Here is a 26,222-nt window from a genome sequence, read left to right as displayed (position 1 = left end):
CTGCATTTAACCACTGCGCCACCTTGGCTCATCAATCTGCGCCACCTTGGCTCATATGATCTGTTGAAGACCCAGAAAACAGAAAAGCTGTTGTTTTGCAGTGGTTTATTCTGTAGGTCTTAGAAGAGGACAAAGGAAGAGGCCTTAAAATTGGAAGTCAAGTTTACTATTTCTGCCCTTTTTTGTTTTTCCAACTCCTCCAATTTTAAACATACAGTATATACAGCTGTTTTATTTTCAACTCTTTTAATTCCCTTTACATTGGTTATTTATTTGAGAATTTGAGTTTGAAAATTTTGTTTTAAGCCTTTTTGAGATTTTTGTCATTTTTCTTTCCATAAACAGAATCCTATGTATATTGACGGATCATAGTTTGAGAGTCACTTCTTAGAGACCCCATACAGAAAGTTAATCTGTTTTCAGATAAGCTTTCAAAAAAGTCTTTTGAAAAAGCTGTGAAAGACATGCTTGTAGTCCTCATTTAGCAACTGCCCCATATAGTGACCATTCCCAATTAAAGTGATGACGAAAAAGTAACTTTGTGGCCAGTTCTCACATTTACCATCTTCAAAGGTCTGTAAAGCAAGGAAAGCTGAAATAAGGTCAAAAGCACAATCATGGTTTCAATGACCAACCACTTTGCTTAAAGCCAAAGTGGCTGGTCCCAGTTGTGGTTTTTAAATAAGAATTACCTTACACTGTCTTCGGAAAAAGGAAGGATATGGATATTATGATAAGTTGAACAGTATATTTATATCAATATATTTATACTTGCATACTGAGTGGACTCTGTTGTGGAACCTAACTAGAATGCTGGATGGATTTCATACAGCGAAAAAATAAGGTTTCAATTAGGGAGGGGGGGATGGAAAAGTAAAGTTGGAAGAGTATGCACATTTTAAAAGAAAAATGAAAGAGATCATCAAGAGTAATTTTGTGCAGGTCATATGTTTTCTGCCTGTGCGTTTTCTGCCTATGAATGTATCAGTGGTGGGTTTCAAAATTTGTTTGAACCTACTTTGTGGGTGTGGCCTCCTTTGTGGGAGTGGCTTGCCACCCATGTGACCGGATGGGAGTGGCTTGCCGCCCATGTGACCGGATATGAAGATGCCGACGACACTTGTCGGAACCACCTTAAATTACCTCACACACAGCACTGGCATGCATAAGAATAGGATGTCAACTTGTTTTTTCAAAGGCATCTTTGGTTTGCGTTAAAACAACTTCAACACACGCAATGTTCTGATTGCACCACAAACGCAGTAGTCATCCTTACCTTTCACAGAGGCACTGAGTTTTATAAATATGAGCATGATAGTGTAGAATAATCATATCCAAGGACCAGTGGTGGGTTTCAAAAAAATTTGGAACCTCTTCTGTAGGTGTGGCCTGCTTTCCGGGTCCACTGGTGGAACCTCTTCTAACCGGTTCGGTAGATTTGATGAACCGGTTCTACCGAATAGGTGCGAACTGGTAGGAACCCACCTCTGGAATGTATATGCTACCAGTGAGAAAATGATACAATGGTGGAGATAAATATTTTGCTAGATTAGAAAACGTCATGTCAGTCAGTAGATATTAGTGATGGAAACTAGGTATGCAGTGCTTGGTGTTCGTCAGATATTCTGGCCTACAAATCTTATCATCCCATTCAGCAAGCCCAATGGTAAAAGGTTTTAGGATTTCTAGCTTTAAAAAAAAGTTGATTTCCTATTTATATTTTTAATTGCTGGCAAGAAGATGAACAATTAGGAAGGCATATTTTGTTACATTCAAACGTTTTGAGCTTGGGAAGAATAGGAGGTTGTTCACCTATAATTTGTGGTTCTAGGCAACATGAAAAGGATTTTCTCATGTATCTTACATTAAAAGAGCTAGCTGAGTTCTTCCTTTGTATTCTGTACTTCAAATGTGCACACACACACACACACATGTACACTGAAGTCATTTTAATGAACTATATTACAGCTGGCTGCATTAAGAATTCACTGCATATTTGATGTTCTCCCAGTCATAAGCTTTCCAGCGAATGTCATTCCACAAGGTAATATTTCTCACTTTCTCACAAAATGTCTATTGTGTAAAATCTGGAGCCTGGGGAAGAAGGTGGGGCTAAAAGTAGATTAAAGTTTTCCTCTTTGTTGCTCTGCTAATCTAATTAAAAGGATGTCAAACAATAATAAATATTATTATGAATAATAAAAGGAATTTAAAATCTTATGTCGGTTCAAAATGAGGTAATAATAATAGAACAAGACCAAATCAGTTTGTATATAGGAATCCCTCGACTTTTAACCACAATTGAGCCGAAAATTTCTGTTCCTAAACAAGACAACTTGCTAAATGAGTTTTGCCCCATTTTACGACCTTTCTCGCCACATTTGTCAGATTATTAACACGGTTGTTAAGTGAATCTGTCTTCCCCACCGACTTTGCTTTTCCGAAGGTCACAAAAAATGATCATGTGATCCCAGGACACTTAACAGTTGCCAAGCATCTAAATTTTGTGACCATGGGGATGCTGCAACAGGTTGTAAATCTGAAAAATCACTTTTTTCAGTGCCATTGTAACTTTGAACAGATACTAAATGTACTTTTGTAAGTCAAGAACTAACTACCTGTATAAAGTTCTCTGTTGTACTTTTAACAAGACAGTTGTAATTTACGTTGATTAATCATTTCTGAGGCACCCAATATATGCAATTTTTATATTTGTTGAATTCATGACATTTTAAGGTGAGGTTAATAGAACAGATTTGCTGGTGTATATCAGAATCTATGTATAAAACATTCTAAAGTAATAGAAGAGTAATTCACATAACTAAATGTGACCCTTCATTTGTTTGGTAAGATAAGATATTTAAACTTGTTATTCCATTAATGTTATTGCATTAATACAATAACTAACATCAATTTAATCAACTTTGTTCTGCTTCCTATAAAATCATGGTTTAGGGGCCATGATTAATTTCTCCACAGCTTTTAACTACTCTGGAATGTAAGAAGCAGTAATAGAATCTGAACCAAAGAAATAAAATAAAAAAACTTAAGTTGAATAAGTTTGGATTAATATAAAGTAGCGTAGCTGTTGAAAAGACAATGGAGAAATTCTAAAAATTAAAAAAGGAATAAAGTGCCAGTATGATGATTGCTTGGTGTTTTATAAAAACCCAAGCAGCATGTTTATTCTTTGTAAACAAGAAAAGGATCCTATAGGTTCTTGCATGAATATAATGCACATATGGCATTAAAAATCGTATTTGTAACATTGGAATACATATATGGGTCATTACAGTGCATTTCATGGCAAGATTGAAAGCAGCCTGCTAATAGAAACAGTTTCTTCATGTCCATTAGTGTGCTATATAATTGTCAACAGACTATTTGGAGTTTTCTAAGAATTGATGAACATAAAATACTGGGTAACATTTGTTCTTTCGCTCTTGAAAGAGGCCTCTGGAGATCTCTAGGAACAGCAGTTGGACAAATGCGACACTGTTCTTAAATCTCCCTACCATATGATGTGTTTTGTTCCGAAATTATAGCTTCTGAAACAAGTGTTACTCCATCATTTCTCTCTATAAAGTAATAAGGATGCAATAAAATGCATACACACACACAAACTTTCCTGAAATAGCACGCATTTATTTATATATTCATTCATCTAGATAGAATAGTATTATATCATTTGGGGGGGCTAGGTTTTCAGTGAAGGAAATTGTGGAGCATTAAGCAGCCCGGTCTATTATTCTTTTTGTTTTTTTAAGGAAAGAAAGAAATTATAAATCTTATCTTTAATGCTGCTATTGAAATAGATATTAATTGGAGAGAATTTCATAATGGTAGAACTGCCATTAAGATGTGTCTGTTATAACCAACCAATGAACTGTTTACACTGTGAGTCAAAATATTTAGCTGTAATGTTAACTTTCTGTATTTGCATCTCTTTAATCCTGGTGTAAATACTATATTGGATATAATTGGGATCCCTGTGCCAGTAGGGTTATTTTGGGACTATTTAAATCTTTATTTGTCTTAAACAAACAATCCTCAGTGTGCCTCTAAGAGCGGCTTAGAAGTGCTTCTTACGATATATGTTGGCTATCCTTGTTTCCCTCTTTCCATCTGGAAATTAATCCTAAACCATGAAACAATACATTTTTATTTCACACAACTTTAATTTTCTTTTGAAAAACATACAACGTTTTATTTTCTTTAGATGGTGTATAATCTCTGTCAAGAATAACCCTGTTGGGTTACAGAGTTATGGCAGCTTTGAAGATTAAAATGTGTGGAATAGGGTACAAGACAGAAACGGATTAATTTTGGTTCCTTTAATTTTCTTGTACTTAGCAATTTCTCCTGAAGTTTAAGGAACGGTAGTCAATCCACAATCAGACACTTCTTTGCAATTATAATCTACCCAGTTTGGTTGAACCTTGCCAATTTGATTATTTCACCATTATATCCTAATAGAATGACAAAAAGCATTTGCTCAATCTTTAATGTTATATTTATGGTTGAAACGTAAGTATTTTTTCAGCGCTATCAGGAAAATTAAACAGTATGTTTTGGTATTGCCATAGTCTCTTTAAAAGTCTGAACCCAGTATTCAGAGATATTTATTTATTAATTAGACTTATATACCACTTCATAGGGCTTTCAGCCCTCTCTAAACGGTTTACGAATTTTTTAGCAAATTGAGTCAGCAACTTGCTCCCCCACAGTCCGGGTCCTCATTTCACCCACCTCGGAAGGATGGAAGGCTGAGTCGATCTTGAGCCGGTGAGATTTGAACCGCTGAACTGCAGATCAGAGTCAGCTAAAGTGGCCTGCAATACTGCACCCTAACCACTGCGCCACTTCGGCTCCCTTGATTTATCCTTGATTTATTAGCTACATATGGAAAGTGTTCATTGAAAATTGCAGCTAATCGTTTTAAAATGGCTATATCTAATCCCACATGATCTGGAGTGGATGTGTTTGAATCATTTGCCAGTCATATTGATTTCATGTTAATGAGCAACAATATGCATTTCTTTGTATTACATTTTGGGGTTTAACCAATTAATAGTAACAATGCCCAGCCATTAAAAAAAGAAAGAAATTGAGTTAAGAGGAGGGAGGGTATTCAATAAATTTCTAGCAAAGGGTGCTAGGTTTTGGAGGATTCTGAAAAGGATACTTCTGGAGTTGCTTCTCTCGAGCTTTTTAGTCCTGTCTATCCACCATTCCAGAATCATTCTCTTTCGTCTTTTCAAGTTACAGCTATATATTGCAAAGTGCTACAATAGAAGATGCTGGGCTGCTTTATAAAAGACTGGAAACCCTTTATGAACTTTTTGCTTGAAATGGAAAAAAAAGGAAGTGGTAATTTTGGAATTTATTGATTAAAAAGTTTGCTTATAGAAAGATGGATAATACATAATTCGGGAATGTGGAGATACCTGTGGTAATTACTATATAATTGCTGAAAAGAAGATTGGAAGTAGCTTAGATACTTCTTGCTTGTTTATATCTTGCCAAATTGTCAGCAAGAAATAGAAAATCTAAACGGATTCCCCCATATTACCAACAAGCATCATAGCAAATTTACTGTGTGTTGTTTGCTCATGGCTTAATGGTCCCAGTGGTGGGTTTCAAAAATTGTTCGAACCTACTCTGTGGGTGTGGCCTCCTTTGTGGGAGTGGCTTGCTGCCCATGTGACCGGATGGGAGTGGCTTGCCGCCCATGTGACCGGATATGAAGATGCCGACGACACTTGTCAGAACCACCTTAAATTACCTCACACACAGCACTGGCATGCATAAGAATATGACGTAAACTTGTTTTTTAAAAGGCATCTTTGGTTTGCGTTAAAAACAACTTCAACACACGCAACGTTCTGATTGCACCACAAACGCAGTAGTCATCCTTACCTTTCACAGAGGCCCTGAGTTTTATAAATAGGAGCATGATAGTGTAGAATAATCATATCCAAGGACCAGTGGTGGGTTTCAAAAATTTTTGGAACCTCTTCTGTAGGTGTGGCCTGCTTTCTGGGTCCACTGGTGGAACCTCTTCTAACCGGCTCGGTAAATTTGACGAACCGGTTCTACCGAATAGGTGCGAACTGATAGGAACCCACCTCTGAATGGTACATCTAGGAAGAAAATGATCTATACCTGTGATGGCAACCTATGGCACGTATGCTGAAAGTGGCATGCAAAGCCATTTCTTTGGGCATGTGAGCCATCATCCATTGCTCTTCCCACATTTGGTGCACTGGCAAGCTGGTCTTCATGTGCGTGGGAGCGCCAGAAACCAGAAGAGCAGCTGCCCGGTACACGTGCATGACAGGAAGGTGATCTTCCAGTTTCCGGTGTGCATGTACTTGCCATGAAGATGATCTTCCAGGTTCTAGTGTGTATGTGCACCGGCCAGCTGTTCTTTGTACATGTATGCATGCCAGAAACCGGAAGATCATCTTCCTGGCATGTGCTGCTCTTCCGATTTCCAGCATATGGAAACACTCCTGTGTCGGCACTCAGTGCAGAAAAGGTTTGCTAATAGCAATAGCAGTTAGACTTATATACCGCTTCATAGGGCTTTCAGCCCTCTCTAAGCGGTTTACAGAGTCAGCATATTGCCCCCAACAACAATCCGGGTCCTCATTTTACCCACCTCGGAAGGATGGAAGGCTGAGTCAACCCTGAGCCGGTGAGATTTGAACCGCTGAACTGCAGCTAGCAGTCAGCAGAAGTGGCCTGCAGTGCTGCATTTAACCACTGCGCCACCTCGACCAACACCAATCTAATACCACACCTGATTTTCCAATTGCTTCTTTCCTGAAGCAATTCTAGGTTCTGTTTTTCATCTCTTCCTTTTTAGCATTCAGATACTTTATTTTAGAATTTTGATGTTAGGCAGCATCAAAAAATGAACAGTGGCATTTTCCCTTTCCCTGCAATTATTAAAACAATATAATGAAAGAAGGTATAAAGTTGAACTTTATAAGTGTGGTACATTAGAGAAATATGCCACCTCTCTTCTCTTCTTTCCTATTCAACAAAATTACGTTAATATCTATTACATTACTGTCATCACAACTTGCTGCTCTTAGTTCTCTTCTCTGTTCTTATAAAAATAATATTGGATATTTAGCAAAATTAACAAAGTTAAGGACTTTAGTATTGATATATCAAGATTATGAGCTAATGTCCCATTGAAATGTTATTTTAGAGGTAGAATTTCTGGGAATGCTATAATCAGTTCTTGGAAGGATATTGTCCTGGCCTCATGTGATCACCTTTTGTGGCCTTCTGACTAGCAAAATCAGCGGGGAAGCCAGATTCACTTAACAACTTTGTTACTAACTTAACAATCGTAGTGATTCACTTAACAACTGCAGAAAGAAGGTTGTAAAATTGGAAGGGGAACTCACTTGTTTTGTGTAGTAATGAAAATTTTGGTTTTAATTATAATCATAAATCAAGGACTATCCTAGCCATTATTTTATAACGGCTACAATTTGTACACAACAATTCTAGCTGATTAGCTTAAAATAATTTTGTAAGAATTTATTTATGAGGATCAATGTGGGCTTTTACCTAAAAAAAAGCTAAAGAAGGATGTTAGAAATGAGTTAGATATTTGGGAATATTTGGAGCAACATAATGAAAAAGAAAAGCCACACTGATTTTTTTTTTAGATGCAGAAAAGGCCTTTGACAATATGAACTGAGCTTTCTTGATCAAGGTTTTGTAAGATAAGAATTTTGGAGATAACTTTATCAAATGTATAAGATTCATTTAGAAAGCATACATAATTGTCACCAGTAACACAAGCTCAGAGAACATCAAGGACTCCATAGTTCAGTCCTGAGTTACCTATATTATTTCCCCTTGGTACTTTTATTCAAATTTGAAACAGAAGTGTAAGTAGAAAAACAGTATGGTTAAGTGGGCTAAATTTTGTTATAATATATGGATAGCAATAGCAATAGCAGTTAGACTTATATACCGCTTCATAGGGCTTTCAGCCCTCTCTAAGCGGTTTACAGAGTCAGCCTATTGCCCCCAACAACAATCCGGGTCCTCATTTTACCCACCTCGGAAGGATGGAAGGCTGAGTCAACCTTGAGCCGGTGAGATTTGAACAGCCGAACTGCAGAACTGCAGTCAGCTGAAGTAGCCTGCAGTGCTGCATTTAACCACTGCGCCACCTCGGCTCTATATAGATGGAACAATGGGAAAATATGTGGCTGAAAGAGTTTTGATATTTACATTGTTATAATCCTAAAAGAGAATTTTTATAAAACGATGTATTGTTGGTATATGTCACCAGAAAAATTGTTCACAAAGTATAAAGGCACTTCAAATTTATATTAGAAATTAAAACAACAAAAAGGGAAATTTTATCATGTTTGATGGTTGTGTAGAAAAAAAAAATAAAGTTTTAAATTTAAATACCCAGAATGATTCAAAGGATTTAAGATTCATACACAATTGAGACAAGCGGTATTTCTTTTGGGATTAATGGATGAACAGTTGGAATAAGCCATGGAAAAGCCATGCTTTTTGAATATGATAACTGCAGTGAGATTATTGTATGCAGAAAGAAACATTGTTATGTAAAACATTTAAAAACAAATAATAATTCCAGTATTAAAGACCCAGGTCTGTGAAAGCAGAATGAAAAGATTTTCATATAGTTCTGTGACCAACAGTTCTAACTAATCTTTCCAAGAGGAGCATTATAAAATTCTGAGACCATTATCAAAATAATCCTAGAGGCATCATCTATTTCGATCATCATCTAAATTACTTAACTTCTGATGACAATGCAAATCTAATGTTTTCCAGAATTATAAATCTTGCAATGCAACCCTTTTGATATTCAAGTATTTGCATATCATGCCCCAAATTGGTATCTAGACTTGAATATCCATTTATTGAATCTCATTCATGTCTACCTAGCTTTGTCATACTTCAAAAAACTACAACTTCAAACCATTGTTCTGTATAACTCATCATTTATTCACACTGTCTATTTAAGTAATATCTGTACCAACGTATCAGTGGTGGGTTTCAAAAATTGTTCGAACCTACTCTGTGGGTGTGGCCTCCTTTGTGGGAGTGGCTTGCTGCCCGTGTGACCAGATGGGAGTGGCTTGCCGCCCATGTGACCGGATATGAAGATGCCGACGACACTTGTCAGAACCACTTTAAATTACCTCACACACAGCACTGGCATGCATAAGAATATGATGTAAACTTGTTTTTTCAAAGGCATCTTTGGTTTGCGTTAAAACAACTTCAACACACGCAATGTTCTGATTGCACCACAAACGCAGTAGTCATCCTTACCTTTCACAGAGGCACTGAGTTTTATAAATATGAGCATGATAGTGTAGAATAATCATATCCAAGGACCAGTGGTGGGTTTCAAAAAAAATTTGGAACCTCTTCTGTAGGTGTGGCCTGCTTTCTGGGTCCACTGGTGGAACCTCTTCTAACCGGTTCGGTAGATTTGACGAATCGGTTCTACCGAATAGGTGCGAACTGGTAGGAACCCACCTCTGCAACGTATATATCCACAGGACTTCCACCAGATTTCTTTTCCATGTTTTTCAGTAATTTGTGTTTCACTAGTAAATAGGGTGTTCCAGAAAAGTATAACGAGCATTATATTATAAAATGCTTGTGTTCTCTCATATTGTCTGCTCTGCTGAGCAGCAGATTCTCATTTCTCAGGCAGGCGGGCACACCAGCCATCGCCCAGCCCAGCTGAACCATCCATGCACGCACGCCTCCTGCTGGCCAACTGGACTTCGGGGCGGGGGGGGGTGTAGAGGGCACATGCACAGGGGGCACTGCCAAGCTCAGCGTCTTAGCCACTGAGCCACCACGTCCATTAAAAATTTATCTCCTTACTTAATCTCCTAAACAGGAAACCCCACGTTTTCAACATGGGCTCACTTCTGTATCAAGCATGTTCTCTATTAAGGGATTGCTGAAGTTCCCTAAACTAAGTACTGTCATCATATACCGGGATTTCATTATTTGATTACAATCGAAATTAAAACCAATGTGATAATGTCTTAGTACAGTGCCATTCCATGTGACAGACCAGTAATCTGCTAGCAAACTATCTGATAAGGGCAGCTTAATGTGTAGTACACTTGTCCCCATCTTTAGATAGAATAGTAGTATTGAAAGCTAACAGGGATCTTAGAAATTACAGGGATTACATATCTTTCTTATGAGCCTTCTTCTGAAGATTTACAGTGGCCAAAAACCCTACATGGCCTAGGACCTAGTTATCTCCGTGACCGTCTCCTGCCACATACCTCCCAACGTCCGATAAGATCTCACAGGATGGGCCTTCTCCGGGTGCCGTCGACTACACAATGTCGTCTGGCGGCTCCTCGGGGGAAAGCCTTCTCTCTAGCTGCTCCGGCCCTGTGGAACAATCTACCCCCTGAGATCCGGACCCTCCCCACTCTCTCGGCCTTCCGGAAGTCTATTAAGACCTGGCTGTTCCGGCAGGCCTGGGGCTGTTGATCCTTGATTGAGTTCCAGCCCCATTAAGGTTGAGTGCATGTTGTGTTCTTTTAACTATTGTCTTTGTATTTTAAATCTTTTAAATGTTTTTAACTTGTTTTTATGTAAGCCGCCCGGAGTCCTTCGGGATTGGAAGGCATACAAATCCATTAAATCTTAATCTTAATCTTTCCATTCTAATTCAGAATTAAGATAGACTTACCCGGATCCATAAAATAAATGAATCCAAGAACGTTTGAGATTGTCTAGCTACTATCTGCTCAAACATATTGCCTAAGACAGATATATTAACAATTGCCACCACCATGATCCAAATTCTTGTTTGGGAGAGGTCTCTGTTTAGTATTTAGTTACGATATCATTGATTCAAACATTAAAATATCGTAACATTTCTAGCTAAAATCTATTGTAACTATAAATGCTTAATTTTATTTGGATTGTGTCCAAATGTAAATATAATTATGCCACCTAATATGCCACAAACACATTTGAGGAATAAAAATGCTTTCATCTACAGCTTCTTAAATTATTTTGTACCGTACGTAGCATGACCCTTTCCATCGTCTATCTCAATGCTTTTCAATTAACTTTAATTGTTAAGATATTACATATAGGCAAAATATTTAGAACTATTTGATCACTCACCTTATGCGATCCTCACAAGGGGCAGGAGATTCTGATTCTTCCTGCTCTTCAGGTTTAATTTTTGAGTCACTAATATATGAAAATGACGTTTAGATGCAAACTTTGCTCTTAATTGCTTTTTTTTAAACACTGCAAAGAAGTATTAAATATTGCTATTTCGTCTGAAAATGGTGTTATCAGCAAATGGGTGGGGGTAATACCCCACTTTCTAGAAAATATTTACTTGTCAAGACAAGACAGCTCTCTGACTATTTTCAAAATCTATCACACAAACAGCAGTAGTTATCTAACAAAATGCATTTGTGTGTGTGTGTTTGTGTGTGTGTGTTTGTCACTCTCTCAGGACTTGTCATTTCAGCTAAAGTCCTACTCTAAGTGCAGAATATGTATCACTGAAACACGTTTCACTTTAAATATCAAATTGTGTTACTCGTGGCAGATATTAAATATATATTTTTCAGGAGCCGCACGTTCAATTCAAATGGGAGGTCAGATTTATTGGGGGGTATAGCTCTTTCATGATTTATTCAAGCGCCAGGAAAGAACTTTTGATTAGTTAAAAGCTGTGGTAAAGTCTTGTGGGAGTATTTGCAAGAGTCTGGAGCTGTCAGAGATAACGATAACTCCTTCAGCAAATTTCAGGCTATTCTTCCGCGGTGGGACAAAACCCTTTTCTTTTCCCTCTTTTGTCCAGAAAGACATTTGTCTTGAAACTTGTGTGGCTGTGGACATGGGGTGCTTGGTTGAGGATCCCCCTTCGTAGTCAAGATGAGAATCGGCTCGCCAAATATTGGTGTAGTATTTTATACTCTTCTCTTCCCTTCTCGTTCTCATCCTCCTTTTATTTTCTATATAGCTTTTAATAAGACGATTGTGGAGGCAAAGTTTTCAAGGCAAGGGGCCATTTCCTGTTTTCCTTTCCTCTGTTTGCTTTAAAAAAAAATGTGCCTTACTTTTCAAGCTACTAATGAATAGTTCCTGAAAATGCATGGCTTGCTCCTCGATTCACTTTTTATATACTGTCGGAGGAGATGCTTAAAACCTTCTTTCCCTTTTTTTTTTTTTTTTTTTTTTTAAAGGAAAAGAAGAAGTGGCGTGACACAAGCAAGTGAGATTAATAAGAATTAGGCAAATGGCTTCTCTCCTTTTGTTTCAATGAGATAGCGGTCTTGCAGCTACACAAAGGCTGCCATTTACCCAGAGGGGGCTCCCTCATTCTCTTGGCAGGAGTGCCATTGGATTCGGGTACAAGTGAGTGGCAAGCAGCAAACGAGGACAAGCAGGCTTTGTGTGTTTGTGTGTGTGTGTGTGTTTTTAAAAAAAATATAACAACGACAACCAAATCACTTTCTGTCTTGAACCGCCACGCAACCAGCTGTGCAGCTTGCAAGTTGGGGGTCGACCGGTTCTCCCCGCAGATAGAAAGCACTTCCTCGCCATCCCTCTTCCTCTGCTTTCCGACTCTTTCCCTTAAAAGCTGCCACTGAAACATTGGCTCAACTCCCATCAAAAGAGCTGAAAGCACCAGAAAAATATTTATTGAACACTGCGTCTCACAACTGCCATGATAGTGGAAGGCTTTGGAGGAAGAAGAGACCACTTTTTTATTTTTAAAGGAGTTTTATATCACCTTGTTGATATTCCAAGTCAGAAAATCCGGATTCAGTTTATTTTCTATTCTACATATCTTTTTTTCTTTATTAATGATGGTTCCCATTGAATACAATTACACATTTCTATTCCTTCTTCTATTCCTCTTCCTTGCTTTCTTTCTATAAAAAAGCTACACATATGGAGACAATGAACTATCTATTTGGTTTTTGCTTTGCACAATGCTGCTCATCCTTTACTGTTTTCAAGACAAAAATGTAATTTCGGACTATTGTTAGAGAACCAATCAATATTTTAGTCTTTGCTATATTCTAAGGAGTGATGCAAAGAAAAGACTTTTCCACCAATAAGTTACTACCTAAGTTACTACATAATCTTTATTGGTTATACATTTTTTTAAGGATAAAACATACAAATACATTTTTAAACATACAACCCCCCCCCCCCCCCGCGCGGTGACAGTCATTCACAGCCCAACTTTTTTTTCCCTTCCTCATTGTTTAGTCTCTAAGCAGCATCTTCTCGTTACAAAGTTCAGGGATCTATTACAATACCCATGTTCACTTTTAGTTCCCATTGTTAACAACTGCTGTTTAACTTTCCCCGTTTTAAGTCCCTGCTGTTCTCCTTGTCGCCCACATATACCATAAGTTCCAGCTAAGATAATGTTCCGTTTCTCCATTGTCCCTCAGCCAACCCATCATTCTGTCCATTTCTGCACATTCATAGATCTTTTTAATTATGGCATCTTCCGGCGGCATAGTAGTAGATTTCCAAAATTGTGCATAGGTTATTCTTACTACCTAGTCTTAAGAACGTAGATGCCGAACCACATTTTGTATGGGTGTGTTTAAGCTCGTGGCACGACAAAACCACACTCGACTAAAGTGCGCCCGATTAAACCGTGTCGCTGACATCATCAATAGGGTGACAACAGCCAGCGTGGAGAAAGAAGGGCGCTTTAAATAGCGCTTTGAAAGCAAGCCGATTCAAGTTAAGGTAAGGGTTAGGGTTAGGTTAAGGGTTAGGGTTAGGTTTAGGATTAGGTTTAGGGGGGTTAGGTTTAGGTTTAGGGGTTAATTTTAGGTTTAGCGTTTACAGCGTGCTTCTGTCTCCGCGCTGTTGTCGCCCTGTGATGACGTCAGCTACGCGGTTTCGTCGAGCGCGCTTTAGTCGAACGCGGTTTTGTGGTGGAACCGTTTAAGCTTGCAACTAAAATCATTCACAAGGATGTTGTGAATGTTAGTTAAGTGCTCCTAAGAGAAGAATCTCTACCTTCATCCTTGGACCAATTCATTCTTTTTTATTATGCTTGGTTTTTTTTTATAGTTGGTTTTTGATCTAGTATGTGTTGGTCTAAAAGCTCTTGAGGAGGAAGCAGATGAATCATTTCAAATAATACATTTTGACCGAGAGACATATATTTTTCATACAACTTTAGACAGCAAATCTGTCAGTGGCTTTTCTTGAACGAATGCAGCATGTTCTTTATTACTCTAGATCTAAAGTTTTATTTTCTGACAAGCTGAAATCATTAGCATCATCCAATTGTTAATTAAATGCAAACATTCAAAAAGGTTGTGTTAAATATTTTAATGTTTTTTTTTCAGTATAAGAATTCACATTTGTAATTTTAAAAATGCATAGAGAGAGAGATTATTCTTAAATGATTTTAACAAGCAAACCTTGTCAAGCCAGCTATTTAATCAGACAATAAAATCATTTCAAAAGCTAGGCATAGATTCCCCCCAAATGCATGGTCAGTTATAAATGCTTCCACTTTAGTTATGAACCAAGGCCTGATTACAAATTATAGAGGAATATGGGAACAGAGTTACTTGCGTTGGCCTTCTCAATTCATTTTCTTGGTGGGGAGTCTCTCTTCGGTTTCCCTCCGATTTCCTTCCCCATTTTCATTGTGATGTCAGCATCAGGGCAGTTGTCAAAATCAAAAACAGTTTGGAATGTCTTTGTCAATCAGTTTGCTCCTACATTGTTAATCTTCTGGAAATTTTTAAAAACAAAACGGTTTCAAAAAATTTGTAGCGATAGGAGCGATTGTTTATGAATAGGTTATTGTGATTGTAACGAAAAGAACGATGGGGTGGCGTGATAGCACATTCCAATATCGCAGGGCTTTCCACAATAGCAGTTGGACTTATATACCGCTTCATAGGGCTTTCAGCCCTCTCTAAGCGGTTTACAGAGTCAGCATATCACCCCCATAGTCTGGGTCCTCATTTTACCCACCTCGGAAGGATGGAAGGCTGAGTCAACCACAATGAAGAGGGAGTCAAGCTATTCTCCAAAGCACCCGAGGGCAGGAGAAGAAAGCAACGGGTGGAAACTAATCAAGGAAAGAAGCAACTTAGAACTAAGGAGAACTTTCCTGACACTTAGAACTAATCAGTGGAACAACTTGCCTCCAGAAGTTGCGAATGCTCCAACACTGGAGGTTTTTAAGAAGAGATTGGACAACCATTTGTCTGAAATGGTATAGGACAGGGGCAGTGGTGGGTTTCAAAAAATTTTGGAACCTCTTCTGTAGGTGTGGCCTGCTTTCCGGGTCCACTGGTGGAACCTCTTCTATTTGAGAGCCGAGGTGGCGCAGTGGTTAGAGTGCAGCACTGCAGGCTACTTCAGCTGACTGCAGTTCTGCAGTTCGGCTGTTCAAATCTCACCGGCTCAAGGTTGACTCAGCCTTCCATCCTTCTGAGGTGGTTAAAATGAGGACCCGGATTGTTGGGGGCGATATGCTGACTCTGTAAACCGCTTAGAGAGGCTGAAAGCCCTATGAAGCGGTATATAAGTCTAACTGCTATTCTAACCGGTTCAGTAGATTTGACGAACCGGTTCTACCGAACTGGTATGAACCGGTAGGAACCCACCTCTGGACAGGGGTGTCAAACTCATGGATGTCGTCATGGCAGCGTCATGTGACATATCGGGATTTTTTCCCCTTCGCTAAACTAGGTGAGTGTGGATCCAGGACCTGATTTAATCAGTACACAGATCACCAGTTTGACACCTCTGGCATAGGGTTTCCTGAGCAGGGGGGTTTCCTGAGCAGGGAGTTGAACTAGAAGACCTCCAAGGTCCCTTCCAACTCTATTATTCTAATTATTGTGGTTTTATTGGACACATACACACACCAAGGCTGTTGTGGTAGATACTGATTTTGTGTTTTACTTATTACTAATTGCCAAGTGTTCTTTTGATTGCAGCAGATATTAATTTGATATCTGCTGCATAAATAACTCACATTAGCCACTAGAACTGGGAGATCGCTAGGGTGAGTAGGAATGCAGAGTTCAGTTACCGTAGTTCCCAGTACCTGAATCTCAAACTGTAAGAACATTCTGCATGCAAAGTAAGTTTTTTACTAGTTGTTTCCATGTGCCAAATTGATCTGAAAAGTTATTTTGGTAGACCTAACTGATTTCATAACCCTCACAGAGCTAACTAAATAAACAGACTGTTGCCCAAAATTTCACAAAAGGCTAATATACAAAATCAGCATGCCCTATAAGAGCCGAGGTGGCGCAGTGGTTAGGGTGCAGTACTGCAGGCCACTTCAGCTGACTGTTGTCAGCGGTTCTAATCTCACCGGCTCAAGGTTGACTCAGCCTTCCATCCTTCCGAGGTGGGTGAAATGAGGACCCAGACTGTGGGGGCGATATGCTGACTCTGTAAACCGCTTAGAGAGGGCTGAAAGCCCTAGGAAGCGGTATATAAGTCTAACTGCTATTGCTATTGCTATAATGCATAATAAAATGGGCAACTTATAATATTTTCCTAATTTTGCATGAAATTGATTGCTTTTTCCTTTGTAATTTCCCTTTTGTCCAGATCTAAGGGTAGTTGTTTTAGGAGGGGGTGTCTTCGAATCAGTGTTGACTCTTGGCGATTGCCTGCAAAATTCCCTGCAGTTTTTGGGGCAAGTTTTTTTCGGAAGACGTTTACCATTGGCTCCTTTCTAGGGCTGAGAAAGTTACTGACCAAGGTGGTTTCATGCCTAAGATGGCACTCAAGGTCTCCTGGTTTCTAGTCTGGTAGTTCAACCACTACCACAAACTGACTCCTAATAGAGTTTAGATTTCATTTAATATTCTAACCACCTCGTATAGTTTGATGCTGAGGAGGCTATCTCAAGTATCCACTGATAATTTTAGTCCTAACATTCTCATAGGCAATATTTGTGAACTGCTGGACACATTTAAATTGGGATAAGAGCATGTCGTGGGTGTCTTCTCAAAAAGACTGAAGAAGTGCACCGAGCCGAGGTGGCGCAGTGGTTAGGGTGCAGTATTGCAGGCCACTTTAGCTGACTATGATCTGCAGCTCAGCGGTTCAAATCTCACCGGCTCAAGGTCGACTCAGCCTTCCATCCTTCCGAGGTGGGTGAAATGAGGACCCGGATTGTTGGGGGCAAGTTGCTGACTCAATTTGCTAAAAAAATTGTAAACCGTTTAGAGAGCGCTGAAAGCCCTATGAAGCGGTATATAAGTCTAATAAATAAATAAATAAAATAAGTGGCCAGTCACAAAACCCATTTACAGAATGTAAACTAAGAAATTTGTTTAACATTGTCCTCAACGCCTACCACCCTTTCTTTCTCTTGCTCTTTCTTCAAACAATAGCAATAGCAATAGCAGTAGACTTATATACCGCTTCATAGGCCTTTCAGGCCTCTCTAAGCGGTTTACAGAGAGTCAGCATATTGCCCCCAACAATCTGGGTCCTCATTTTACCCACCTCGGAAGGATGGAAGGCTGAGTCAACCCTGAGCCGGTGAGATTTGAACCGCTGACCTGCTGATCTAGCAGTAGCCTGCAGTGCTGCATTTAACCACTGCGCCACCTTGGCTCTTGGCTCTTGGCTCAAACAATACCAATAGCACTTAGACATATATAACCCTTCATAGTGCTTTTACAGCCCTCTCTAAGTGGTTTAGAGAGTCAGCGTATTTCCCCGCAATGATCTGGGTCCTCATTTTACCCACCTTGGAAGGATGGAAGGCTGAGTCAACCTTGAGCCGGTGAGATTTGAACTGCTGAACTGCAGTCAGCTGAAGTAGCTTGCAGTACTGCACTCTAACCACTGCGCCACCTCGCCAACTCCAGCACTTGCACTTTTATGTCCCAAACTGTGAGATCGTGTTAACTCATTATCATTCTTGTAGTTAAAAACGATCCTTTGAAAGAATATATAAATAAATAAAAGAACATTGAAAACATTAAAATTGCTGGGCAGGGAGCCCGATGAAGTATATGGAAGTTCTGGAGATGTCATAAATTTTTCAGCTCTAAGCACTCACTCACTCAGGCCCTTTCATGAATTGATCTAACCCTAATATAGGATCATATCTAGCCTTGCATTTAGTATTATTCTCATCTCACATCACTAATATGGCCAATGGTGAGGAAAAGTGGAAATTTTACTCCATCAGTTTTATGAAAGTCACACTTTGTTGTGACTCAGCAGAAGTTTGCTGTGAGTTGAGTCGGGATGCAGGAATAACAATGCAGCTGGGTCTCGTTAGTGTGATCTTCTGGAGATAAAAGGACTGATGGTGCCACGCCCTGGTTGCAGAAGTCAACGTTCGTCGTTCGTGCATGGTTCATTGTTCATCAGTTGTGGTTTGTTTGTGAGAGACACTTGGATAAGTGATTTTGCTTTCTGTAACCCTGATTCAAAGAGACACTTGGAGAAGTGAATTGCTTTGTAAGAGATCTTTGTTTTTGCATTCTGTTATCTTCTTGCCAGAGACTTTATTTATGTTTATTTTTGGGCTCGCAGCCAGCCTGAGCCGAGGACTGATAAAGTTCTTTCCTTTTAAGTCTGTCTGCCTGTCGTCTTTGAACGAGCGGAGAAGGGGGGTCAGAACACACTTTGGTCAGTAATATAGACAGCAGAAAGGATATGTGTATATACTGATAAATGTAGTAATTTGGTTTAACAATAGAGGAGATTAGAATAGATTTTTTTTCTTGATTTTATCCTGTGTGATTAACTGTCACATCTCCAGCCCTTCCTTATGAAGATGGTTTGCATTCCACAAATGTTTTCATTGTCTTTCATTTTCCAATGCTGAGCAATGAAGTAAATCAAAGCAATAATCTTAAGGGACATGTTTGTAAGAGTCTAGAATTTTATTGTTTTAACAGTTTGAATTGTTTCTTTCAGATCTTAGAAACAATTTTGAAGTAATCAGGGGCTGTGGTCTTGAGTCAGATACTGTGGGAGGGAGGGAGGGAGGGAGGGAGGGAGGGAGGGAGGGAGGGAGAGAGAGAGAGAGAGAGAGAGAGAGAGAGAGAGAGAGAGAGAGAGAGAGAGAGAGAGAGAGAGGCAGGCAGGCAGGCAGGCATGACGGAGAGAAGAACTTATCAAAATACAAGTAGTCCTGGACTTAGGACCACAACTGAGCCTAAAGGTTCTATTCCTAAGTGACAAATTTGTTAAGTGTGTTTTGTCCCATTTTACAACTTTTCTTTTATTTATTTATGTAATTTGTTGACCACCCATCTCAAAGTCAAGGGACTCTGGGCAGCTAGAACAAATGTATATCTGAACTAACAACAACAAAATAGATTGCAACACATCTTGGTAACAATGGGAGAATCTTAAAATTAAGCTGACAAGAGAGTTTGTATATCTTTATAGCATACACAATTTAGGATGAGTTCTAGTATTATTATTATCGTCACCATCAAATTTATTTGCCACCCATCTCGCAGTTCAAAGGGACTCATCCTCCTAGGCTGTGTATGCTATAAAAATATTTACAAGGTTCCTGAAGAGATTATGGTGAGTTCTAATGTAAGAACAAACTTTCTAGTGTTGACTAGCATCTAATATTGACTTTCCTATATTTCCCAAATAGAAGTGATATCTCTGGCCTTTTCTAAAATTGTGAGTCTTTCCATTGAACAAGTTGACTTCGGGGAAAGTTGATTCTACCCAAAGTAAACTTGGAACAAGTGAGACAACTACTTGATGGTCTATATATTTATTTATTGCTTACAATGATTCTGGCTCCATCTAGTACTAGTGACTAAGATTAATTACTTGATGGAAACATCTTCCAAGACAGAACTTAGCGTCCCTTAGCATGGATTATTCCTCTGCATGCAGAGAGGTAGATCTGGGGCTCCTATGAATGAGCTGGGGAGCACTTGTGCCATCTTTGTTGAAGCTAACCCAGATGTTCCAAATGGGAATCTAGCTAAAATTTATTTATTATTTATTTATTAAATATATTTATATGCCGCCCGATCCCGAAGGACTCCGGGCGGCTTACAAAAATATAAGAAAAAAAAACACATAACGATAATTTAAAAACAATTTTAAAAACAACAAACACCCTCATACATTCATTCCAGTCGGGGCTGGACCTCAACAATGAGGTCAACAGCCCCAGGCCTACCGGAACAGCCAAGTTTTTACAGCTTTCCTGAAGGCCATGAGAGTGGGTATGGTCCGGATTTCCGGGGGGAGCTGGTTCCAGAGAGTCGGAGCAGCCACAGAGAAGGCTCTCCTCCGAGGGCCCGCCAGCTGACCCTGTTTGGCTGACAGCATCTGAAGGTGGCCCAATCTGTGGGATCTTACTGGCCGCTGGGAGGTACGTGGCAGCAGCCGGTCTCGAAGGTCCTTATAACCATATTAAAAGTACAGCTCTGTACATAATTTTCCAGGGGCAAGCTTTATGTATCACATTGAGGCTTTTTCTCTGTATGCTGTAAACTACAAATTCTAATTCTAATTAAATCATTAGATAATCGGTAAATTCATGCATTAAGCAGCATCATTTTAGCATTAGAAAACCAAGGCATTTTAGTACAGTTTCGGATGAAGGTTTCTGTTTACATGAGTCCACTAGTGTTGCTTTAACATTTATGTTCATTTAATTCCAGGTATACGTCCACAAATAATGAATGGGCCTTTGCATCCTCGTCCATTGGTGGCTTTGCTAGATGGAAGGGATTGTACAGTGGAGATGCCTATTTTGAAGGACTTGGCTACCGTTGCATTCTGTGATGCTCAATCTACTCAGGAAATACATGAAAAGGTATTTATTATCATTTCCATTTCAAAGCACCTGACTTCTGTGATCCTAGGTGGCTAAAAGTACATTAACAACAACAAATAAATGACAGACATAACCCCATAACATCAAACGGGGGGCAGTCAAAGGACTCTACTGCGATCCTAAGGAATGAGTAATCTGGTAAACATTTGATAATCTGGTAATTACCAAAAAGGAAATGCTTTTGAGATCCCACAAGATGGCACTGCTTAATTAACATGCCCACACTTGTTTACCTCACCAGTTTCTCAAATAAGCAGAGTGTATGCCATTCAGGGCTTTAGAGCTGATAACCAACACCTTGAGTTGTACCTAAAAGCTCTCTGGTGATCATTGTAGCTTCAAAGCATCAGGGACACTGCGCAAACATAACATGACCATTATGGCTCTCACTGCTTCATCCTGGATCAGTTATAGTGTCAGGCCTGCATTTATATTCCTTGTAGAGTTTTGGCCTGCCACACTTTCTCTTATTTCATTATGCTGTTTCATTAGTACAGTCGATGGGAGGGGGGAATAGAAGGAGTAGGATTGTGGAATGTATTGTTTTTCATTCTTTACTAGAAGCCAAGGTCATCCTTTGTCTCCGCACTTTCACACCTGACCGGAAAGAGCTGGGCGGAGACGCCAGCGTGGAAAAAGAAGATTGGAACATGTGATGGATTGTGGGTGGGGGGACCAGATCATGAACTTTTAACTGGGTGGAATTCTGATGTCATTTCCAGTATTGGGGTTAACACAGATGTGCCTAAGATGTCTGTCTTATTAAATTGGAACAAAAAGGATCGTTTTGCCTTGGACTCTGATTTAATTCTGCATGATACTTGGAACGCTGACATTTAGCTTCTGAGTTATTTTCAAGAGCACCCATATAGAGCACGTTACAGTATCCCAGTCAAGATGTGACCAAGGCCTGAGTAACTTATCTTGCCCATAAGAATGGGCACAATTAGCATACAAGATGAACCTTGTACAGGAAATGTGCTTTGCAAATTAACGCAAAAAGAAGAGTGTCCTGTATTTAGCAACAATTCAACTTTTTCCCCCGGAAAAATTTCAGGATAATTTATATTTTTACCTGTGGTTCCCAATCATTTTTGTGTAAATTCATATCATCCAAATCATATCCACCAGGTATATAATAATTGATTTATGTACTTGGATTGATTGAGGGTTTCTGCAAGTTGTAGTTGAATAACCTCAAAAACTCCTACAGGTTTCCACTGCTGAATTAACAAATTCTTATAATAATTGTACGCATAAGTTGCAAATACACAAACTAATAGAGTAGGTGAAAGAACATTGTAGTGTAAAATTAAGATTCACTGCTGACTTCATTTTATTTTGAAACTTATTGCAATTCCACATTCCACTTTGTGTGCTGTTGCAAAAAGATTGAGCCAACAGCTCTTTTCTCAGTGCATATCAAGTTTACGGAGAGCTGTTGCTAATCTTTCATGATGAAATGATGAATTGAATTGGCATTGTATAGTAAATTGATGACCATGCATTCTTGACTTAATTGCATGGTTTCTCTGCATCCTTCTGTTTATACTGACATAATTCTCTTGATAATCTGTGGCAGATATCTGGAATTTGGATTCCTGCATGCAGGAAAAAATCTTTGATAGACTATGTATGGATTTGATAATTAAATGTGCCGCTGATGAAGCCACAATAAATAATCTGATTTTAACAATTGATCTGACTAGACAGCTTTTATAAATAGATAGGGGACCAGAAAGAGATTAATGCAATCCAATCTGCCTGATGCAGGTACAATGCTCCTTAAATTCACAGCATCGGAGAACAATATCGGAACTAAATAGCATGTGTTCACAAAGTACAAGTTTTGTTATTTTGATTGATTTTCTTACCTGATGTAAATCAGTAAATGAAAGCAAAAAGAAACTATTAAATTAGAGAAAGTATACTTGGATTTCATCTAGACAATAAGTTAAGTGCTTTCTAGAAACATTGTCAGCTTGGCTAAAATCTTATCACATTGATTGGCAAGAATAATTGAGATGAAACCTTGAATCACCTTGAGATGTGAAAAGTAGAAATATTGTAAGTTAAGAAATGCTAATACGAGGCAAGTAAATTCCAGAGAATAAGTTAAGATGTTTTTATATAACATTTCCCTGGTAGCCTTTTTCTTGCTAATTATGAAACGGAGATTAAGAGTAGAAAAATTACTCAGGGTAGGGATGTATCTAAGATTTTTTGGACTCACTTTTCACTTCTTGCCATGAAGTTACTGCTGCTGTTTTTCCCACTGAATTTCTGGTTCCACCACAGAACTGCGTCCGACTAAACCGCGTAGCTGACGTCATCAACAGGGCGACAACAGCGCAGAGACAGAAGCATGCTGTAAACCCTAAACCTAAAATTAACCCAAGAATGGGCACAATTGGCACACAGAGATGAAGACAATCCAAGGCACCAACTATATCTTGCTCTTTTGAGCAGGAGTTCAAACCCCACATCCACTTTGTCTGAAGGACTATAAACCCCATCAAGGGTTAAATGTTTTTGTTTTTTTTAAACTACCTGATCCCTGGGGCCAAAAGTTGAAAGGTGCTCAGCCTTGCTCAGATGGATTTGCAGTTCTTTTTCCCCATCCATACCCTCAGTCTCCAGGCACAGAAAAAGAATTTGACAGCATCAATTGTGCTATATTATTGAATACATTTTAATGTTTTTTTGTGTAAGTTTTGGAAGGAAGCAGAAGTTACATTGTTTGGAAATAGGGCTGTTTCCTATTCTTTAGAAATAGGAAGACTTTTAGTTGCATATATAACTAAAGTTTTTAAATGCTACTTAAATTCCTCAGGTTGTGATTTTTTTTCCCCAGTTGTTTAAATACTCGATTTAAAAATCTGTGTTATTTAGAGATTTATCCTTAAAAGTGAACTTCTTGTGTTATTGAATAGGTAAGGTTTATTATGAGCTTTATTCGGAAATAAGTGGTTTTGATGTAAGGAGCCGAGGTGGCGCAGTGGTTAAATGCAGCACTGCAGGCTACTTCAGCTGACTGCAGTTCGGCTGTTCAAATCTCACCGGCTCAGGGTTGACTCAGCCTTCCATCCTTCCGAGGTGGGTAAAATGAGAACCCGGATTGTTGTTGGGGGCAATATGCTGACTCTGTAAACCGCTTAGAGAGGGCTGAAAGTCCTGTGAAGCGGTATATAAGTCTAACTGCTATTGCTATTGCTATTGATGTCTGGGCAAAATTTGGAAACTACTTTAATAGAATGCCAATAGTTGAGGTACTAATTATATTATTTAGTACGTGACCCGTCAAAAGCACGGAGGACAAAATCGCGCTCGACGAAAGCGCGCATGTGACATCATCACAGCGTGACAAAAAAAATTAAAAATTGAAATAAAATTAAAATTAAAGCAAGCCGATTCACATAAAGGTAAGGGTTAGGGTTAGGGTTAGGTTAAGGGTTAGGGTTAGGTTTAGAGCGTTAGCGTTAGGTTTAGCGTTAGGTTAAGGGTTAGTGTTAGGTTTAGCGTTACGTTAACGGTTAGGTTTAGGGTTAGGTTAAGGGTTAGGTTTAGAGTTAGGTTTAGGGTTAGGTTTGGGGGGGTTAGGGTAAGGTTTTAGCTTTATTTTTACATTTTTCGATCACAGCACGATGTTTTCGTCGCGCTGTGATGACGTCAAATGTGGGCTTTCGTCGAGCGCGATTTTGTCCTCCGCGATTTTGTGGTGGAACCATTTAGTATGCCACTCTCTCTTTCTCCCTTTTTAGAAAAACAAAGGAAAACATTAAGAAGAAAACAATTTAGTGGGAAGTTGCTTCACTGTTTGTGGTGGTCCTAGTCAAAACATAGTCACTAAAATGGATTTAAAGTAAAGGAGAGGAAAGAATCCCCATGTTACATAATTGAATGTAACATATAGATTGATCCTGAGAAGTATTCAGATCTAGGGCATCATTATTCATTTACCACGCATGTACTGTAGCCTAAGTTTTCTAACCTTGTAAAAATCATTCTTTCTTTTTTTATTCTACGCTGACAAGAATTCTAAATCGCTGAGAATTTGGATCTTGAAAATACAAGATAAATTTGTCTTTGTCGGTGCTTATCTTTGAGCGAAGCTGAGCAGGCTGAAAGAACGCTGTATGGAAACTGATTATTGGGTGTGATCGGAAGATTTAAATCCAGGTCTTCCAGAAAGGGATATAAAGGGGATAGGAAGCAGCCAGATAAGAATTGCCTGAATATAGATGGCAGACAAAATCATTTTAAGGATTACCATCATTCATAGATCATCCTGCCCTCGGGACAGAGTCCTAAAGAATTATAACTTGCTACACTTATTTAAAATCATCTGTAGTAAATAGCTGATCAGCTCTAATGCAAAGCTATTATCAAAGCGTCTCATCCTTGGCTATTGCTTATTCAAAACATTCTTCCAAGCTGTATTTAGAAGAGCCGAGGTGGCGCAGTGGTTAGGGTGCAGTACTGCAGGCCACTTCAGCTGACTGTTGTTTGCAGTTCAGCGGTTCTAATCTCACCAGCTCAAGGTTGACTCAGCCTTCCATCCTTCCGAGGTGGGTGAAATGAGGACCCGGATTGTTGGGGGCAATATGCTGACTCTGTAAACCGCTTAGAGAGGGCTGAAAGCCCTATGAAGCGGTATATAAGTCTGACTGCTATTGCTATTTACACAACATATGGGGTCACAAGAGCGATTGTAATTTTAGCTTTAAAGACTCTTTGGCTGATAAAATTAGTCTGCTAGAGAATGTTTACTGAGCCCATGGATCCATATCCAGTGATATGGAGCAAATTGTTTCACTTTTTCTCCTGTATTTTTATCTAACTTTGAGAATTAAATTGTAGTAATTTAACATTCTTGCATGCAAAGAAAAAGTTTTATTAAAAAATTAATTTACATCTCAGGCTCATTTTTTTCCCCCTTTGTCAAAATGAATGGTGTTTAGAGATAAATTTTCTTTGGAAAATAGTAAAATAAATTCAAAAGTAAAAACCCAGTACATATTAATAAACAGGACACCAATGAATAGAAAGGTTAGAGGGTTAATAGACATGAATGTTTTTACTATCTGCTCTTTAATATTGGGAGAAAGGGCTTTTTTGTGGAATAAGTTAGGTTGACTGATTTCATAAATCAAGGAAGACAGAGCTACATAAGTAAGTGATCTCCAAACTTATTTGGTCATCTCTATTGAATAAAGCAGGGGTCGGCAAACTTAAACATTCAAAGAGCCATTTGGACTCCTTTCCCACAGAAAACACCGGGAGCCACAAAGGTCCTAACCGGAAGCTCCCTGTTCAATTCTGGAGCTGACCG

The 26,222-nt window shown here is 39.0% G+C and overlaps 1 protein-coding gene across 6 annotated transcripts in view; it reads left to right on the top strand.

Moving 5' to 3' along the window:
- CTBP2 (C-terminal binding protein 2) overlaps nt 1-26,222 on the top strand; it is a 278,022-nt gene that overhangs the window by 220,605 nt on the left and 31,195 nt on the right. For 5 of the 6 annotated variants that reach the window (XM_087725960.1, XM_087725962.1, XM_087725961.1 and 2 more), the window contains one exon: nt 20,715-20,869. In XM_087725960.1, coding sequence (XP_087582086.1) covers nt 20,715-20,869 — 155 coding nt within the window. Of the gene's footprint in view, nt 1-11,884; nt 11,984-20,714; nt 20,870-26,222 lie in introns of all 6 variants that reach the window. The other variant, XM_087725963.1, reaches the window with a different exon arrangement.

Source organism: Thamnophis sirtalis, unplaced genomic scaffold (genome assembly GCF_051295495.1).
Source record: "Thamnophis sirtalis isolate CommonGarterSnake01/CBP01778 unplaced genomic scaffold, rThaSir2_p1.2 scaffold_11, whole genome shotgun sequence".
NCBI lineage: Eukaryota > Metazoa > Chordata > Lepidosauria > Squamata > Natricidae > Thamnophis > Thamnophis sirtalis.
The sequence above is the reverse complement of the archived record's forward strand: the minus strand, read 5'-3'. Positions and strand labels throughout refer to the sequence as shown.